The sequence below is a fragment of the Oncorhynchus clarkii genome, chromosome 9 (genome assembly GCF_045791955.1).
Source record: "Oncorhynchus clarkii lewisi isolate Uvic-CL-2024 chromosome 9, UVic_Ocla_1.0, whole genome shotgun sequence".
Classification (NCBI taxonomy): Eukaryota; Metazoa; Chordata; class Actinopteri; order Salmoniformes; family Salmonidae; genus Oncorhynchus; species Oncorhynchus clarkii.
Window position 1 is genome coordinate 72,453,356 of NC_092155.1, and position 21,319 is coordinate 72,474,674.

Genomic DNA, 21,319 nt, shown 5'->3' on the forward strand with positions numbered 1-21,319 from the left:
GTGCACCCCAGTCATCATGGACGCATTATCAGTTCCAATACCCTGAAGATTTTCTTTTTTAAAGCTCTCAAGAAACTCAACTACCGCCTTTGCTATTGATCTGGCATCGCCCCTCTCCAATTCAACCAGGCCGAGAAATGTGGACACAACGGTTCTTCTTTTAGCACTGAAATACTGAATCACCACACCCAGGTATGTCGAGACACTGACATCAGTGGACTCATCCAAAAGGAGACTGAACTTCTCATCTCCCCACATCTGATGATACCCCTTGGAGAAAATAAGGAGCCAGTACTCGCCTAATAATTTCTGTGCACTTGGAAGTTTGTCGCTGTCACAGAATCTGAAAAGGCAGCTTTGCAAGCCATACCTAAATGGTCACATGCTAGCAGCGAACAATGCTCCGCAATGGCCATTGCCATAGTAGCTTTTGCGCTCTTGCAGTTATCCACTTTCTTAACCAACTGTGGTAATGTAGACTGTGTTGTGGGGTTGTGCGGTTTTGATTTATTTATATGCAATGTTTTTTGATGTCATACATTTTTGCAAGCATATCTGATTTGCAGTATGCACAGTAGGCCCGACAATCATCCCCAATTATTGACTTCAACCACCCTTTAAATTCAGGTAGACTCCCACTCTTCTGTACTTCTGGCTGTACAATTTTGATTGAGACATGTTGATTTTTGTTTTAAGTTCTGTTCAAGATCAAACATTTGTGACCAACTATATTCATTGGGTTTGTCTTGTCGAACGCATACTACTACTGCTGCAGTCGGCCAACAATGATTTGAAATTTGCCGAAACTGTGCACGAGCTGAGCGCCTGCTGCCAAGGTCACTCACAATGCACTTTTGCAGCCAGGCACGTGTGTTGTGACTGAGTGTGTGACAGAGAAAAATCGGTTTTGTGTCATTTAGAGGGAAATGCGTGCATTTTAAGCGTTTGAGTCACTTTTCAAAAGTTGCTAAAAGTTCAAAATATATTTTTTTAAAGTAGCTAAATTTGTTGTTAGGAAAAATAAGTTGCCAAAGTAGTCTGAAAAGTTGCCAAATCTAACAAACGTAATTGCTAAATTGGCATCAGTGATTCGCCAGTCTCCTCAGGATGACGACCGGGACGAACGGATTTTGGTTCCTTTCACGTCACGAATGACACGTGTATTCAAGATGGCGGCCGCGGCGATGGTAAGTGGGAAGCAATACAATTTTGTTCTTCAAACATCTGTCAGATTTCACTGTCTACCTTCAACTACAAGCATATTGTTGTGTTATTCTTCATATCCGAGTTTACTTTATCAAGTGAAGTAAAAAGTGATGATTTAACGGTATTTAAATGTGGTGTCCTTCTACATTGTTGGTTTGTCAATGGTGCAGAAGTGCTAGTAGTAGGCTAGTGTTGACGACGCTAACCAGCTAACTTGTCAAATGTGTTTTCAAGCGTAAATCCACAATACAATAATGTTCCTTAATTCTTACTGTATGTTGATCAGAAAGGAAATGTATTTCGGTTACCGTTACGGTTGACAGTTAACAGTAATACTTGACTTCGTAGCCCTTGGCTTTTGCGTAGCTGGGCTGTTATCTGTCTAGCCAACAACCTCCAACAGAAATGTAAGGTTAGGTAACTTGGCTAGTGAATTAGTCTCAATCATAATCTAACATTAGCTACGCATACGCTTTCTAAACGTTTGTAGCAACTGGGAATGCAAAGCAGGTCGTTTTCATGTGGTAGTTGGCTAGTTCGAGCACCAGAGCCAGTTTAGTTAGCTGACGTTACGTGGCGAATGCTGACGTTACGTGGTTCGCTGGCTAGCTATGCATTTTCGCATTGTGTGTATTATATAAATGTAGCCAAATGCGATCTCCTTGATGAGTTTATATGTGGCGTATTTAGTTGACATTCACAACAAAACAATTTACTAATAATGTCACCTAGCTATTTAGTTAACGTTAGCTAGTTAAGTGTGCTATTGTTGAGTGTGGATATTGTCATACTCATTTTTATACAGAGAGGTAGCTAACAAACACCTGTAGCTGCCTAACAAATTAATCATTTGAAACGAGATTAATACGATAACTTTGGCTACATAGGGTTGTTTGGTTTGTAATTGTTTTTATCAATGTGTATATTTTCAGTGTTTAAACGTTTCACTGCTAACACAGAATGTTCATGCTTGTCCCCCACCCATCCCCAGAACCAATGCAGAATATTTACTGTCTGATTAGAGTCATGGATACGGTAGTATTTCAAGCACTCCAGACAGGAAAGGAAAATCCAGTTTGACTGGTGTGACATTTAGTTTTAGTAGAAAGCCTATGTTTGCCTGCTAAATCTTGAGCTCTCTCAATCTGAGTTAAAGGGATTTATATAGCCTGCACTTTCATTGCAATTCCCATCTGTAAATGTTTTTGTTGTCCAGTACTAGGTTTAACCTGGATCTGGGAACCCTGGTTAAGGTGACCTCCCACCCCAGCTTTAAAATGATGTATTGTTCTAATATTTGTCATGCAGTGTTATTGTAACACCCTTAAGCATACACTAAATAATCCACAAGATCATGTTGAGATATTAAAGTGTTTCTATACCATCAGTGGGCTGTGTAGGCCTGCGGTCTAGCCACTGTAACTGGTTAGATGCGCCATACTGTAGGTCCATGCCAAGTACACTCTCAAAGTTTTGTGTAAGTGATTGAGACATCTTGGATTGTGCTTGATACTGTGCACCAATAAACTTACTACATTTGAATCTGATTACCATCATCTCAGGGTGAAAAATGTGTCTCACCTTACATGGCCCAACGGCGTCTCCACTCTCCATTGATTGCTCATTTTCCATTGTGGGTATGTAGCAACTAGTCCGTTTGTGTGTTGCAGGCGACGTGGTTGGCCCTTCTGTTGTTGTCCTTGTTGCCTGGAGGAGTCCAGGCCTTTTACGTGCCTGGAGTTGCTCCTATGAACTTCCACCAGAACAGTGCTGTAGACATTAAGGTAAACTAAGCAGAAACGTGTCCTACTCCTCCTAGCCTTTTTATGTCTAATCAGCATAATACTCTACTGTTTTTTTTGGGGGGGCTGTGTTTGTTTCTGCCTTGGCTTTTTATGGATTTACTAAGTTGCCGTTGTTTGGTTTTCTAAGTATGATGATGTATGTTATCATAACCTCATTTTGATACAGAGACAAAAGCCTGTTTAGCTCAAATGCTTTTCACTGAGGTGAAAACTAGGTATTGGTTGTGTAGCCTATTTGCATGCAGTTGGCAGGTCAGGCAGTCAGTCACTCAAATGAATGTGCATATTGACCCCCCCCCCCCCCCCACCACCACCACCACCAGGCCGTGAAGCTGACCAGCTCCCGGACTCAGCTACCCTATGAATACTACTCCCTGCCCTTCTGTCAGCCTGATAAAGTGGTCTACAAAGCAGAGAACCTGGGTAAGTAAGCATCTCTCTCTGCTCTCCTCTCGTGCAGATGTGTTGTTCCAAGCGCCTTGTCGCTGTTTGGAAGGTTTACTCTTTGCTTGTGTATTTGCTGATGATTAGTCTTTGTATGTGATTTATTATCATCTGTTGCACCTCAAGGCCCTCACCAAGGAGTACTATTGACGTGCTATTCTGTGTGTGTGCAGGGGAGGTGTTACGCGGGGACCGCATTGTCAACACCCTGTACTCGGTACTCATGACCCAGGACAGGAAGTGTGAGGTGGTTTGTGCCAAGCTGAAACTCAACGTGCAGCAGAGTAAGCTGGTGGCTGAGCGAATTCAGGAGGAGTACTATGTTCACCTGTGAGTTCCCTTGCCTCATTACTCTTTCTCACCTTTTTTAAGAAACAGTCAGCATGCCTGTGAATCATCTACCATTGGATCAATACAATTAGGCAGCGCATTCATCAGGTAACTGTGTAAAATGCTGCTGCATGGTCCATGTTAATCCTGTCTATAAACTCCCACAGCATTGCAGACAACCTCCCAGTGGCTACTCGGCTGGAGTTCAACCCCAACATAGAGGCAGGGGCTGAGGACAAGGAGGTGGTGAAGGATGTTCAGTTTGAACACGGCTACAGGTTGGGCTTCACTGACAACAACAAGGTACTGAACCTCTTTACAAGGGCATAACTAAAGGGTGGAGAGAGAGCATGGACACATCTGAATGAGATTAGGGGAGTGGAACGCTGAATCCTTCTATTTGACCCCCTACACTTTTCAGATGTGAAACAGCAGGGTTTTTTCTAGATATACCATTTGTCTTTATAGAACAGATCTTGTTGGGCAGGGGATCTTAACATTTTTTTCAGCTTGATGCCCAAATGACAACTTGACCGTCCACCCGAGACCAAACTCGTCCTTCAACGACCCAAATTAATAAAAAATAGTGTGTGATTATAGATAACTCTCAATCCTCTCACATGCCCAGGGCCTACTTTGGGTCCCAAGTCAAAACATAGTTTAAGAAACCCTGCTTTAGGGTGTTTTGTGTTCTGTTCTCTCTGGTATCTGTCCTACAGTATGTTGTCTCTACTATAGTTCTACCTGTCCTACAGTATGTTGTCTCTACTATAGTTCTACCTGTCCTACAGTATGTTGTGTCTCTACTATAGTTCTACCTGTCCTACAGTATGTTGTTGTAGTTCTACCTGTCCTACAGTATGTTGTGTCTCTACTATAGTTCTACCTGTCCTACAGTATGGTGTCTCTACTATAGTTCTACCTGTCCTACAGTATGGTGTCTCTACTATAGTTCTACCTGTCCTACAGTATGGTCTCTCTACTATAGTTCTACCTGTCCTACAGTATGTTGTGTCTCTACTATAGTTCTACCTGTCCTACAGTATGTTGTCTCTACTATAGTTCTACCTGTCCTACAGTATGTTGTTGTAGTTCTACCTGTCCTACAGTATGTTGTGTCTCTACTATAGTTCTACCTGTCCTACAGTATGTTGTCTCTACTATAGTTCTACCTGTCCTACAGTATGTTGTGTCTCTACTATAGTTATACCTGTCCTACAGTATGTTGTCTCTCTACTATAGTTCTACCTGTCCTACAGTATGGTGTCTCTACTATAGTTCTACCTGTCCTACAGTATGTTGTGTCTCTACTATAGTTCTACCTGTCCTACAGTATGTTGTGTCTCTACTATAGTTCTACCAGTCCTACAGTATGGTGTCTCTACTATAGTTCTACCTGTCCTACAGTATGTTGTGTCTCTACTATAGTTCTACCTGTCCTACAGTATGTTGTGTCTACTATAGTTCTACCTGTCCTACAGTATGGTGTCTCTACTATAGTTCTACCTGTCCTACAGTATGTTGTGTCTCTACTATAGTTCTACCTGTCCTACAGTATGTTGTCTCTACTATAGTTCTACCTGTCCTACAGTATGTTGTGTCTCTACTATAGTTCTACCTGTCCTACAGTATGTTGTGTCTACTATAGTTCTACCTGTCCTACAGTATGTTGTGTCTCTACTATAGTTCTACCTGTCCTACGGTATGGCGTCTCTACTATAGTTCTACCTGTCCTGCGGTATGGCGTCTCTACTATAGTTCTACCTGTCCTACAGTATGGTGTCTCTACTATAGTTCTACCTGTCCTACAGTATGTTGTGTCTCTACTATAGTTCTACCTGTCCTACAGTATGTTGTGTCTCTACTATAGTTCTACCTGTCCTACAGTATGTTGTCTCTACTATAGTCCTACCTGTCCTACAGTATGTTGTCTCTACTATAGTTCTACCTGTCCTACAGTATGTTGTGTCTCTACTATAGTTCTACCTGTCCTACAGTATGGTGTCTCTACTATAGTCCTACCTGTCCTACAGTATGTTGTGTCTCTACTATAGTCCTACCTGTCCTACATACTGTAGGTATGTAGTATGTGTTCTACCTACACAACTACCTGTCCTACAGTATATTGTCTCTACTATAGTTCTACCTGTCCTACACTATGTTGTTGTAGTTCTACCTGTCCTACAATATGTTGTGTCTCTACTGTAGTTCTACCTGTCCTACAGTATGTTGTGTTTCTGCTATAGTTCTACCTCCACAACCACCTGTCCTTCATCATCTACTACCACAAGGAGAAGCTGGAGGAGGGGGAAGAGCACAACTACAGAGTTGTTCGTTTTGAGGTGGTTCCCCAGAGTGTCAAGGTGGAGGGTAAGTTACACTGTCCTTCCTGAGGTATGAACGGGTTATTTGAGCCCAATAAACAGTGTATTCAAGCATAAAAAAAATACAGGAGTGGAGGTCGGCTCATAATAAGGTCTGGAACGGCGCGAATGGCTTCAAACACATGGAAACCATATTGATACCGTTCCACCTATTCCGCTCCAGTTATTACCACGTACCCTTCCTCCCCAATTAAGGTGCCACCAACCTCCTGTGAAATACAGTGTGTTTCTATCCTTCCCCTTCTCTGTTAATTCTCTGTACGGATCCCTCTGCAGACCTAAAGGTGGCTGATAAGGGGTCGTGTACCCTGCCCGAGGCCACTAACTCAGCTCCTCAGGAGATTGACCCCTCCAAGGACAATGAGGTTCTCTTCACCTACTCTGTCCGCTGGGAGGTAAGAGGCCCTTCTCTTTATGTTCTATCTTTAGGTTTTTAGCAACGGCAAAGATTTTAGATTTTCCTCTGTAAAACGTGAAACGTTGTGATGCACTTCAAATAGAATGTCACTTGACTTAGCTGGCTACGTTGTTGTTAATGGACCTCTTCACTGAGGAATGTGGTTATTTGTTTTTGTTAAATATATTTGTCTTTGTTCGCTAGGCTCCTTGATTGTGTAATTGGTTGTCTTGTAATGCAAGATTCTCTAGATAAAGAGCCCTTGGGTCTCATTAAGGACTCCCCTTCCTAAAGAAATAGAAACGGAGCCCGTTTGTCTGCCCTGTAGGAGAGCCAGGTGAAGTGGGCATCTCGCTGGGACACCTACCTGACCATGAGTGACGTGCAGATCCACTGGTTCTCCATCGTCAACTCAGTGGTGGTGGTCTTCTTCCTCTCTGGGATCCTCAGTATGATCATCATCAGGACCCTGAGGAAGGACATCGCCAACTACAACAGAGAGGATGACATAGTAAGAGACCCCACTCACTCTGCTAAATATGACATGGCTTTGGCTTCTGACATCACTTTGTGTCTGTAGCTGCAGAGAGAGAGAGAGACTCAGTTAAATAAGTGTGAGACTGCGGAGATTTCAAAATGCGACATGTTGTGTTCATCCTCTCAAGAAAAGTATTTGCTTCTTCACATTGTGTGAATGAATGTGGGTAGTGTCTGTAAAATACCCATGTCTGTCTTCGTTAGGAGGACACCATGGAGGAGTCGGGCTGGAAGAATGTCCATGGAGACGTGTTCAGACCTCCACAGTATCCCATGATCCTCAGCTCTCTGCTGGGCTCGGGCATACAGCTCTTCTGCATGATCCTCATCGTTATCTGTAAGTGGGCTGTAAAACGGGACCCCTAAAACCTCTTCAATAGTACTCTATCTACCAACTGGCATTTCCATCAAGGACGTGCATTGTAATGTCTGGATATATTGGTCGTCCATCACAACTGGAGATGAAAGCTTGGTCGTGTTTGTCTCTGTGACATGGGGCTGAAGCTGCTGTGTTATTTGTCCTGTAGTCGTGGCCATGTTGGGGATGCTGTCGCCTTCCAGTAGAGGGGCCCTGATGACCACTTCCTGCTTCCTGTTTATGTTCATGGGGTAAGACACAAGAGTTGCCCTCCTTATTTCTCTCGCCCAATCCCACTTGTGGACATTTTGATAAGTATAAGCAGTATGGGGGGGGGGGGACTTCCAACTAGCTTGTCAGAGGGTGTGGTGGAGCGAGCGATTTTATATGTTGCTTCCACCTATCAAATCCTCTCAGATATCCACACAGAAATTGGGTGTAGCATAGAGCTTAGGGGTCCATTTGGGACTGGGGCCTCTGGCTGTGGTCTGTCTGCTGTCTATACGCTGTGGGATAGCCATCCGTACGACTGTTCTCTCTTCCTAGTGTGTTCGGTGGATACTTTGCTGGCAGACTCTACCGCACGCTGAAAGGCCATCGGTGGAAGAAGGGAGCGTTCTGTGTGAGTACTACCAATGGATGCTATCAATGGCTAATGCTCTATGTTTAAGGCAACTTAGTGTCCCTGTTGCCTACTGTTCACGTGGGACTGTTTCTCCTCCGCTCTGCCTGCAGACGGCCACTCTGTACCCGGCCGTGGTCTTCTGCATCTGCTTCGTTCTCAACTGTTTCATCTGGGGAGAGCACTCGTCTGGAGCTGTGAGCTAGCTAGTCTCCTCCATTACAGGCCCACTGTTTAGCAACATATTCACTATATACAGGCCCACTGTATATCAACACATTCACTATATACAGGCCCACTGTTTAACAACACATTCACTATATACAGGCCCACTGTATATCAACACATTCACTATATACAGGCCCACTGTTTAACAACACATTCACTATATACAGGCCCACTGTATATCAACACATTCACTATATACAGGCCCACTGTATATCAACACATTCACTATATATAGGCCCACTGTATATCAACACATTCACTATATACAGGCCCACTGTTTAGCAACACATTCACTATATACAGGCCCACTGTTTAGCAACACATTCACTATATACAGGCCCACTGTTTAACAACACATTCACTATATACAGGCCCACTGTTTAACAACACATTCACTATATACAGGCCCACTGTTTAACAACACATTCACTATATACAGGCCCACTGTTTAGCAACACATTCACTATATACAGGCCCACTGTTTAGCAACACATTCACTATATACAGGCCCACTGTTTAACAACACATTCACTATATACAGGCCCACTGTATATCAACACATTCACTATATACAGGCCCACTGTTTAGCAACAACACATTCTCTATATACAGGCCTACTGTTTAGCAACACATTCACTATATACAGGCCCACTGTTTAACAACACATTCACTATATACAGGCCCACTGTTTAGCAACACATTCACTATATACAGGCCCACTGTATATCAACACATTCACTATATACAGGCCCACTGTATATCAACACATTCACTATATACAGGCCCACTGTTTAGCAACAACACATTCACTATATACAGGCCTACTGTTTAGCAACACATTCACTATATACAGGCCCACTGTTTAACAACACATTCACTATATACAGGCCCACTGTTTAACAACACATTCACTATATACAGGCCCACTGTATATCAACACATTCACTATATACAGGCCCACTGTTTAGCAACACATTCACTATATACAGGCCCACTGTATATCAACACATTCACTATATACAGGCCCACTGTTTAGCAACACATTCACTATATACAGGCCCACTGTTTAACAACACATTCACTATATACAGGCCCACTGTTTAGCAACATATTCACTATATACAGGCCCACTGTTTAGCAACACATTCACTATATACAGGCCCACTGTTTAACAACACATTCACTATATACAGGCCCACTGTTTAACAACACATTCACTATATACAGGCCCACTGTTTAGCATCACATTCACTATATATAGGCCCACTGTTTAACAACAACACATTCACTATATACAGGCCCACTGTATATCAACACATTCACTATATATAGGCCCACTGTTTAGCAACACATTCACTATATACAGGCCCACTGTTTAGCAACACATTCACTATATATAGGCCCACTGTATATCAACACATTCACTATATATAGGCCCACTGTATATCAACACATTCACTATATATAGGCCCACTGTTTAACAGCAACACATTCACTTTATATAGGCCCACTGTATATCAACACATTCACTATATACAGGCCCACTGTTTAACAGCAACACATTCACTATATACAGGCCCACTGTTTAACAGCAACACATTCACTATATACAGGCCCACTGTTTAGCAACACATTCACTATATACAGGCCCACTGTATAGCATCAACACATTCACTATATATAGGCCCACTGTATATCAACACATTCACTATATACAGGCCCACTGTTTAACAGCAACACATTCACTATATACAGGCCCACTGTTTAACAGCAACACATTCACTATATACAGGCCCACTGTTTAACAGCAACACATTCACTATATACAGGCCTACTGTTTAGCAACACATTCACTATATACAGGCCTACTGTTTAACAACAACACATTCACTATATATAGGCCCACTGTTTAACAACAACACATTCACTATATACAGGCCCACTGTTTAGCAACACATTCACTATATATAGGCCCACTGTATATCAACACATTCACTATATATAGGCCCACTGTTTAACAGCAACACATTCACTATATACAGGCCCACTGTATATCAACACATTCACTATATACAGGCCCACTGTTTAACATCAACATATTCACTATATATAGGCCCACTGTATATCAACACATTCACTATATATAGGCCCACTGTATATCAACACATTCACTATATACAGGCCCACTGTTTAGCAACAACACATTCACTATATACAGGCCCACTGTTTAACAACACATTCACTATATACAGGCCCACTGTTTAACAACATATTCACTATATACAGGCCTACTGTTTAACAACACATTCACTATACAGGCCTACTGTTTAACAACAACACATTCACTATATATAGGCCCACTGTTTAACAACAACACATTCACTATATACAGGCCCACTGTTTAGCAACACATTCACTATATACAGGCCCACTGTATATCAACACATTCACTATATATAGGCCCACTGTATATCAACACATTCACTATATATAGGCCCACTGTTTAGCAACACATTCACTATATACAGGCCCACTGTTTAGCAACACATTCACTATATATAGGCCCACTGTATATCAACACATTCACTATATACAGGCCCACTGTTTAACATCAACACATTCACTATATATAGGCCCACTGTATATCAACACATTCACTATATATAGGCCCACTGTATATCAACACATTCACTATATATAGGCCCACTGTTTAACATCAACACATTCACTATATACAGGCCCACTGTTTAGCAACAACACATTCACTATATACAGGCCCACTGTTTAGCAACACATTCACTATATACAGGCCCACTGTTTAACAACACATTCACTATATACAGGCCCACTGTTTAACAACATATTCACTATATACAGGCCCACTGTATAACAACAAAACATTCACTATATACAGGCCCACTGTATAACAACACATGCACTATATATAGGCCCACTGTATAGCAACAACACATTCACTATATATAGGCCCACTGTTTAACAACAACACATTCACTATATATAGGCCCACTTTATAGCATCAACACATTCACTCACTGTCATAACTAGGACAGGTGTTGGTGTCTACCTCACAGCATAGTAAGGACTATATCTCTTAGTTGAAATATGACTGTGTTGTCTTGTGTTGACATTGAATCACACCATCTCCCCCTCCCTCCTCAGGTCCCCTTCACCACCATGCTGGCTCTACTCTGCATGTGGTTCGGTATCTCCATGCCGCTGGTCTACTTTGGCTACTACTTTGGCTTCCGCAAGCAGCCGTACGATAACCCCGTCCGCACCAATCAGATCCCTCGCCAGGTGCCTGAGCAGCGCTGGTACATGAACAAGTTTGTGGGGTGAGTGTACTTGTCAAGCCTGCCTACTGCTCTGTTCTAGAGCAGTGGTTCCTGAACTTTTTATAGTCCTGTACTCCAAACATTCAACCTCCAGCTGCGTACCCCCTCTAGCCCCAGGGTCAGCTGTACCCCCTCTAGCACCAGGGTCAGCGCACTCTCAAATGTTGTTTTTTGCCGTCATTGTAAGCCTGCCACACACACACTATACAATACATTTATTAAACATAAGAATGAGTGTGAGTTTTTGTCACAACCCGGCTCGTGGGAAGTGACAAAGAGCTCTTATAGGACCAGGGCACAAATAATAATAATCAATAATTTTGCTCTTTATTTAACCATCTTACATATAAAACCATTTGTTCATTGAAAATTGTGAATAACTCACCACAGGTTAATGAGAACGGTGTGCTTGAAAGGGATGCACATACTGTAACTCTGCAATGTTGGGTTGTATTGGAGAGTCTCAGTCTTAAATCATTTTCCACACAGTCTGTTCCTGTATTTAGTTTTCATGCTAGTGAGGGCCGAGAATCCACTCCCACATAGGTACGTGGTTGCAACTGCCAAGGCAGGATACTGAGCGCAGCCCAATCCAGAAATCTGGCAGTGGCTTCTGATTAAATAACATGAGGCTATCTTGTTCAGATTTTGGTAAGTGGATCTGTGTGAACGTGCCTTAGGCATGCTGCAAGAAGGTATGAGGACTGAAGATGTAGCCAGGGCAATAAATTGCAATGTCCGTACTGTGAGACGCCTAGACAGCGCTACAGGGAGACAGGACAGACAGCTGATCGTCCTCGCAGTGGCAGACCACGTGTAACAACACCTGCACAGGATCGGTACATCCGAACATCACACCTGCGGGACAGATACAGGATGGCAACAACAACTGCCAGAGTTACACCAGGAACGCACAGTCCCTCCATCAGTGCTCAGACTGTCCTCAATAGGCTGAGAGAGGCTGGACTGAGGGCTTGTAGGCCTGTTGTAAAAGTCCTCACCAGACATCACCGACAACAACATCGCCTGTGGGAACAAACCCACCATCGCTGGACCAGACAGGACTGGCAAAAAGTGCTCTTCACTGACGAGTCGCGGTTTTGTCTCACCAGGGATGATGGTCAGATTCGCGTTTATTGTCGAAGGAATGAGTGTTACACCAAGGCCTGTACTCTGGAGCGGGATTGATTTGGAGGTGGAGGGTCTGTCATAGTTTGGGACGGTGTGTCACATCATCATCGGACTGAGCTTGTTGTCATTGCAAGCAATCTCAACGCTGTGCGTTACAGGGAAGACGTCCTTCTCCCTCATGTGGTACCCTTCTTGCAGGCTCATGCAGCATGACAATGCCACCAGCCATACTGCTCGTTCTGCGCGTGATTTCCTTCAAGACAGGAATGTCAGTGTTCTGCCATGGCCAGCGACGAGCTCTGATCTAGGCCCCCCCCCCCACCTGAATGTCCTTGGTGGAAGAGTGGGGTAACATCTCACAGCAAGAACTGGCAAATCTGGTGCAGTCCATGAGGAGGAGATGCACTGCAGTACTTAATGTAGCTGGTGGCCACATCAGATACGGACTTTTGATTTTGACTCGACACCCCCCCCCCCCCCCTTTGTTCAGGGACACATTATTCCATGTCTGTTAGTCACATGTCTGTGGAACTTGTTCAGTTTGTCTCAGTTGTTAAATCTTATGTTGATAAAAATATTTACACATGTTAAGTTTGCTGACAATAAATGCAGTTGACAATGAGGACGTTTCTTTTTTTTGGCTGAGTTTAGTTGCGGAGAATCCCTGTAATCCTAGATTCAGATCATTCAGGAGAGGAAAAAACATCACCCAGATTAGATGTGTAATTGCTCACCCAACTCACTCAGGTGCTTCGTTATATCACATTTGACATTGTCCGTAAGCTTGAGTCCATTTGCACACAAAAAAATCATACAATGGTGGAAAGACCTGTGTGTTGTCCTTGTTAATGCAGACAGAGAAGAGCTCCAACATCTAAATCATCGCCACAAATTTTGTCCTGCACATTGAATATAGTTGCAGAGAGTCCCTGTAATCCTAGATTCAGATCATTCAGCCGAGAAAAAACATCACCCAGATAGGCCAGTCTTGTGAGAAACTCGTCATCATGCAAGCGGTCAGACAAGTGAAAATGATGGTCAGTAAAGAAAACTTTAAGCTTGTTTCTATCATTGCATAGTGCAGACAATACACAAGAGTTCAGGGGCCTTGCTTTAAGAAAGTTGACCAAAATGCCTTTCAAGCTGTCAGGCATTCCCTTGGCAGTAAGAGCCTCTCGGTAGACGCTGCGGTGTACCCAAGTGGCGTCGGGAGCAACTGCTGGCACGCGTGTTACCACTCCACTATGTCTCCTTGTCATGACTTTTGCCCCATCAGTACAGATACCAACACATCTTGACCAAAGTCCATTTATCACAAAGCTGTCCAGTACTTTAAAAATGTCCTATCCTGTTGTCCAGGTTTCCAGTGGTTTGCAGAAGAGGATGTCTTCCTTAATTGACCACCCCCATAAACGTAACGGACATATACCAGGAGCTGTGCCAGGCCCACCACGTCTGTTGACTCATCCAGCTGTAACGCATAGAGTTCACTGGCTTGTATGCGAAGCAGTAATTGTTTCAAAACATGTCCTGCCATGTCACTGATGCGTCGTGAAACAGTGTTGTTTGATGAAGACATTGTCTGTATAGTTTTTTGGGGCCTTTTCCCCCAGCATTGTCCCAGCCATATCTGCTGCAGCAGGAAGAATTAAGTCCTCCTCAATAGTATGGTGCTTGCCTGTTCTAGTCATTCAGTAGGTCACCATATAAGACGCTTCTATCCCCTTCTTATTAATGGTATCTGTTGCTTTTATACATGTCTTACTACTCGAAAGTCATCTTTATTCTCTCAAACTCTGTGACTTATTTTTCAAATTGTCATGTTTCTAAATGTCTGTGACAGAGTGAAGGTTTCCTGTGAGAGAGAAGGTTAATGTGATTGGATGTTAATTATTTGATTAGGCTACCTGTATTTGATGTTGTTATTTCACTGAACACTAGATGGTTTCATTTTATTTTTGGCAGTGAAACGAGGCTAAAATCTCACCCAAATGTAAAGCCCTGTTGGAAAATATAAATGGACTGTTTGAAAATGTGAAGAAAAATATTTGTATTTTAATGTGAATCACATTTTTATTTGGCATACCCCAGTTTGGGAATACCTGCTGGGGAACAAAACCTTTCCTCATATCCAGTCACACAACTTGTCATTAAATCACTGTTAATCCTAATGCAGTGTCAGAACATTTTCTCTTCTTTTAAAGCATCCTGATGGCTGGGATTCTACCGTTTGGTGCCATGTTCATTGAGCTCTTCTTCATCTTCAGTGTGAGTAGAAGTCCTTTCCTCTAGCCTGTTCTATTCTAGCCTGTTCTATTCTAGCCTGTTCTATTCTAGCCTGTTCTATTCTAGCCTGTTGAAATAGGAGTGTAGAGGGGAACCGGAGGAACTGTCGTAGGTGAAGTCCATCAAACAGGGAGACACCACTAGGGGATGGGTACAGTTAATCGGATATCCCAACGGACTTAACACCTGTGAGGATTCCTTTTGTTCCGATTAAAAAAATAAAAAATGTAGGCTTATTTTAACAATGGAAAAAGCGTTTGTATAAATTTTGAATGGTCCATGTTACATTGTTACACGTGAGGATATACCATGACATTCTAAATCATTTAATACAACAACAAACTTAAGAAAGCAGTTGTTATGTACGGCACATTGAGCTACTTCAGATGTCGCATGGCCTTGACACATTACCCACTATCTGCTGTGGTGGCATTTTGCTTCTCTGATTGGTCAAGAGAGTAGAGAAAAAAAAAATATTATTTCAACTTTTTGGGCATTTCGACTAGCTGATATTATTGGAAAAGCCACATCTGTTCTGTAAACACCAAACCAAAAGCAGTGACAGCCAGCTGCTGCAGTTTCTGTTGTATTACTGGTCTCTGTTTTGAGACCACATATTGTCTCGTGTTTTCTCGGTGTCGGATGCTTTGCGTCGTGGCTAAGACCAGCCCTTAGCCGTGGTATATTGGCCATATACCACACCTCCTCGTGCCTTATTGCTTAATCGGAACCTGGGCTTCCTACTTCCCTGTCCTTTCATTGAAAAATATCCTCAACTTTGTCGCACTCGTCAGAACTTCCTTAATTCTCTGGTAGGGAAGAAGTTGTGCGCTCACTATTAGTAAGGACACCAGGGGAAGTTGTAACATTTAGAATTTTGGTCTATTTTAGACCTGTTTTGGGTTAGTGATCATTTGTACAGTTGTTTCTCTATTTGTCCTCAGCAGGGATTTTTATTCTTCACCCTTCTGAATGTCTAAAACAGCCCAGTATTGGTCGCAGAAATTACATTTAAAAAAATCTGTTCGGAGTCTAGCCCATGTCTCTGCCGTGCGTGTTCGGAGTCTAAGCCCATGTCTCTGCCGTGCGTGTTCGGCGTCTAGCCCGTGTCTCTGCCGTGCGTGTTCGGCGTCTAGCCCGTGTCTCTGCCGTGCGTGTTCGGCGTCTAGCCCGTGTCTCTGCCGTGCGTGTTCGGAGTCTAGCCCGTGTCTCTGCCGTGCGTGTTCGGCGTCTAGCCCGTGTCTCTGCCGTGCGTGTTCGGAGTCTAGCCCGTGTCTCTGCCGTACGTGGCACTGGTCTAATAGGTGTTGTCTGACTGTAAATCCTCCCTCTGCAGGCCATCTGGGAGAACCAGTTCTACTACCTGTTTGGTTTCCTCTTCCTGGTGTTCATCATCCTGGTGGTGTCCTGCTCCCAGATTAGTATCGTCATGGTCTACTTCCAGCTCTGTGCAGAGGTGAGGCGGTTCCCTGCTGTGTGGCTGCTGTGTGTGTGTATGGGGCATTGCATAGTGAAAGCATTGAGTGTGAACAGAAGTTCAGAGATATTCAGTTCTCAACCACAGTAGAACTTGATAGAGACGGGAGGTATGATTGGTGAGTTGTGACGTCACATACATGCCCAACTGTGTGGTCTGTCTCCTGCAGGACTACCGGTGGTGGTGGAGGACCTTCCTGGTATCAGGGGGCTCAGCCTTCTACGTCCTTGTTTACTCTGTTTTCTACTTTGTCAACAAGGTAACTATCGAAGAGGTTTTGAGATGAACTTTTGAATGAGGTTGTTTTAAGCAGGTTTAGATTGGCTGGTAGCTGTTTAGATTGGCTGGTAGCTGTCTAACAACAAGTTGACGTTGTGTTTCTCTCTTCCAGCTGGACATCGTGGAGTTTATTCCTTCGCTGTTGTACTTTGGCTACACGGCTCTCATGGTCCTGTCCTTCTGGCTCCTTACAGGGACCATCGGTTTTTACGCAGCGTACATGTTCATACGGAAGATCTACGCTGCCGTCAAAATCGACTGAGTTTGTTTCTGCTGTTTTTTTTTTTTTTGTCACATTATTTTTCATTTTTTACATTTTTATTCTTTATGTCCAGCAATCACTGGCTTGTGTGTGTGGACACATGGACGTGTGAGGTGGTGTTTGTGGAACAGAGACCCCCCCCCCCAAATAGGCATGGAGAGACGACAGTAAGATGGTGCGGCGTGAAGCCTGCAAACCCAACGATCTTCCTCCCTGTTATTGGATGTCCAGAGACACAGAGATTTCCTATTGGACAGTCAATGTTTTCTACTGTGTTTCACCTTGTACACACAACATGGGCCAAAGCATGTCAAATGAAACGGTCTCTGTAAAACGTACAGTCTGCTTTTGGAGCAAGCCTGGGTTCCACAGGACGACTCCAGCGCATTTGGTTCAGAATTTAACTTTGTTTTAAAATCAGTAAGATATTTTAGTCGTAACTTCTTTCACACTCACTCTCTCTCTATCTCTCTGTAAAGTTAGTTTATTTATCTTTATTCCAGATATGTTTATGATCAGAGGTCATTGAGAGGTCACACTTGTAACGTCGCTAATAAGTATTATTTTTGTCTGAAAATATGCTGGGAAATGGACGTCTAACGTTGGAACAGGCTTGGATATTAAAATATTCAGTTTTTTGTTTTTTTACTTCAATATGACCATTTTCTAAAATCTAAAATCATTCGAAATTTGACTCGCTGAAAACGATTGTCTCTCACATTAAGGTAACAGATTGTCTAAAATGTATCTTTTTAAAGCGACCGGATTTCAATGTGGAGAAGCATACATTTAATTTTCTCTTTTAAATGCTACTTGCAGGGAAGCCACTTTGGCTTAAGACTGTTGAAATATGAAATGTTATGGAACGAAAGTAAATTTTGATGAAAAGTAGTATTCCTTCAAATCACCTATATAATTTCTGGTCTTTAACCTAAAATGGTTGGACACATTGCGTTACTAGGTGAGGTAATCAGCTCCATGGTCCCACTGAACTATGCATTTTTCTGTAAGTAGGACTGTTCTTTGGTTTCATAAAGGTCATGTTACATGTTTTGAGTTGTCAGTGAGACACTGCTATTCTAACTATCGATGTCGGTTGTCCCTGAGCATCAATGTCTTCTCGGATTACCTTAAACATGATTCTGTCATTGAGCGTCTAAGTGGAGTACAGTTATTCCCCATAAACCACGAGCCAAGTCGCTGCTGTGTAAGATCGACAATGTGGTTTAGATTGTCGGTAGGTTCGAGAAGGTACTACATGTCAACCTATTGTATTAATGGGCAGATCCTTCACTGGGTTTACTCTCTGTTACCCAGCTAGAATTCCCCACCAGTGGTTCTCGTCGTCTTGTAGATGGAGTTCCTCTTGATTGTGGAGTCTGAAATGCAGAAGATCCTGTAAACTATAACACGGGACCTACACAACTGAATGAAAGTGGGGTGAATGAGATTCAGAATATTCCAGACCTTTTCTATCATGGGCATATTTATACTACCATTTACTTTATTCTATGGGCCAGTTCCTCAGACCCAGATTAAGCCCGGTCCTGGATTAAACATAATTCCCATTGAAAGGTCATTTTGAGTCCAGGAATAGGTTTAATTTCTGTTTGAGAGCTGAGCTTTCAGGAATGCAACCTTTTAGGTCAACGTTATTATCCTGCTAGTTTTTCCTTGATGAAGAGCATCGCAACCAACCATAGGACAGTCTGGTGGAGGTCTTGCCCAGCAGATGGTGTTGGGATAGAGCTGCACTGGACGAGAGAGGGATGAACAGGTGCAGAGGGGGAATTACTCCATTCACCATGTAGTGTATCACTGAATGAATCATACTTCTACACTCTCACTTAGTCTCTTGCATTCTCTGCCCTCTCACACATTCACCTCCACAGTCAGTATTGCATCGGTCTTTTTCTTCCCTCTGTAAAGCCTTGTTCACACTGCAGGCCTTAATGCTCAAATCAGTTTTTTTGTTTTTTTTCAACAGCAACTTGCTGTTTTGTTGTCTGAACAGCAAGTTACAAATGACCAAATTAGGTGTGTGTTCAGACAGCAGTCATTTGCTGACACGGCTACGCTAGTTGTCATAGTAACGACAGGGGGCTTTGGTGTCGTCTGATTGGTGGTGGTGCTCCTGCTTCCCATCACTCAGAAGTTATGTAACAACCTAAGGTGATGACAACAATGTGTCGTCATGGAAGTTTCCCAGTTGCTTTGAACGTTCAAAATCATAGTGTATAAACACTTTTAAAGCCTCCAAAGGACAAAGATGATCCAACTTTCAAAACTAATCCTTTTTGGTTATCCACAGAAGTTAACTAGCTAGCTAGGTAGCTGTTTAGCTTTTTAGAATATTCACTAATTTGTTTTGTAAACAACCTAGTTAGTTATCACATGTTCTTGTCAAACTGTCAACAGAGTAGCTAGCAAGCATCAAGAAATGCCAAATAACAGTCTTAAAAACCAATTGAGGGCACATGAAAACGCCATGGCTGTGAAGATGGCTTGAAATATCAGATCCCATGTACTTTTTGGCTGTTTAGACTGCAGGAAAAAGATTTTAATTGGATATGCAAATAAATTGTATTTGAGTCACTTCAAACTGCCAGTGTGAACCGGGCTTTAGTGTCAAAAGTGTTCCTGAGCTGCCAGCTCTCACTGCTCTCTGATTCAGAGACGGACAGACTTCCTCACCTGGGCCCAACAAACAGATTTCTGGAGAGATTTCCTGCAGATGTACATTTGACTGACAGTTGCCGTTGTATGTATGTATGTATGCGTGTGAATGAGTGTTGACTGTGTGAATACAACACGTTGTATTGCTGAGGTTTGCTGTAGTGGGGACTCTTGACTATATAAATATCATGTCGTTGTTTTAGCCAAAAGCATGACTTTTAAGAACCTGTTTCTTGTCCCCTTTTCTTTACAGAATGCCCAGTGATATAATTTATGAAACTAATAAACTGATGTGATGTTGGAATTTGAATGCGTCTCTTTAAAGCAGGCTATTCATTTATGACAAATGTTTGCTCGGCAGGGATTGTGTGTAATTCTCATATAGAAAAGCCAAAGTAATGCTTTCTGAAGTTCCGTCGTCCTGTTCGCTCTGTCAATTTTTAATTTTTTTTTATATATAAATAATTAATAAAACGCAACAATGTTGACTGATTTACAGTTCATATAAGGATTTCAGTCTTTTAAATTACATTCATTAGGCACTAATCTATTGACTTCACATGAATGGGAATATAGATATGCTTCTGTTGGTGACAGATACAGTGCCTTGCGAAAGTATTCGGCCCCCTTGAACTTTGCGACCTTTTGCCACATTTCAGGCCTCAAACATAAAGATATAAAACTGTATTTTTTTGTGAAGAATCAACAACAAGTGGGACACAATCATGAAGTGGAACGACATTTATTGGATATTTCAAACTTTTTTAACAAATCAAAAACTGAAAAATTGGGTGTGCAAAATTATTCAGCCCCTTTACTTTCAGTGCAGCAAACTCTCTCCAGAAGTTCAGTGAGGATCTCTGAATGATCCAATGTTGACCTAAATGCCTAATGATGATAAATACAATCCACCTGTGTGTAATCAAGTCTCCGTATAAATGCACCTGCACTGTGATAGTCTCAGAGGTCCGTTAAAAGTGCAGAGAGCATCATGAAGAACAAGAAACACACCAGGCAGGTCCGAGATACTGTTGTGAAGAAGTTTAAAGCTGGATTTGGATACAAAAAGATTTCCCAAGCTTTAAACATCCCAAGGAGCACTGTGCAAGCGATAATATTGAAATGGAAGGAGTATCAGACCACTGCAAATCTACCAAGATCTGGCCGTCCCTCTAAACTTTCAGCTCATACAAGGAGAAGACTGATCAGAGATGCAGCCAAGAGGCCCATGATCACTCTGGATGAACTGCAGAGATCTACAGTTGAGGTGGGAGACTCTGTCCATAGGACAACAATCAGTCGTATATTGCACAAATCTGGCCTTTATGGAAGAGTGGCAAGAAGAAAGCCATTTCTTAAAGATATCCATAAAAAGTGTTGTTTAAAGTTTGCCACAAGCCACCTGGGAGACACACCAAACATGTGGAAGAAGGTGCTCTGGTCAGATGAAACCAAAATTGAACTTTTTGGCAACAATGCAAAACGTTATGTTTGGCGTAAAAGCAACACAGCTGAACACACCATCCCCACTGTCAAACATG

The 21,319-nt window shown here is 42.6% G+C and overlaps 1 protein-coding gene across 1 annotated transcript; it reads left to right on the plus strand.

Annotated features, from left to right (window-relative positions):
* The first annotated feature begins 1,131 nt into the window (after nucleotides 1-1,131).
* LOC139416918 (transmembrane 9 superfamily member 4-like) lies at nucleotides 1,132-20,082 on the plus strand. The gene is made up of 17 exons (XM_071166094.1): nucleotides 1,132-1,187; nucleotides 2,877-2,990; nucleotides 3,335-3,434; nucleotides 3,629-3,785; nucleotides 3,953-4,088; nucleotides 6,032-6,155; nucleotides 6,446-6,564; nucleotides 6,895-7,077; nucleotides 7,308-7,440; nucleotides 7,631-7,712; nucleotides 8,008-8,083; nucleotides 8,197-8,280; nucleotides 11,492-11,667; nucleotides 15,003-15,066; nucleotides 16,421-16,540; nucleotides 16,731-16,820; nucleotides 16,953-20,082. Exons 1-17 carry the CDS (start codon nucleotides 1,152-1,154, stop codon nucleotides 17,100-17,102), a joined length of 1,944 nt encoding a protein of 647 aa, XP_071022195.1. The 5' UTR covers nucleotides 1,132-1,151; the 3' UTR covers nucleotides 17,103-20,082.
* The last annotated feature ends 1,237 nt before the right edge of the window (nucleotides 20,083-21,319 follow it).

Coding starts and splice junctions, on each gene's coding strand:
- LOC139416918 (XM_071166094.1), top strand. CDS start 1,152: ATGACACGTGTATTCAAGATGGCGGCCGCGGCGATG. Junction 3,786..3,952: donor GAGGAGTACTATGTTCACCT/GTGAGTTCCCTT, acceptor AAACTCCCACAG/CATTGCAGACAACCTCCCAG. Junction 16,821..16,952: donor TTTTCTACTTTGTCAACAAG/GTAACTATCGAA, acceptor TCTCTCTTCCAG/CTGGACATCGTGGAGTTTAT.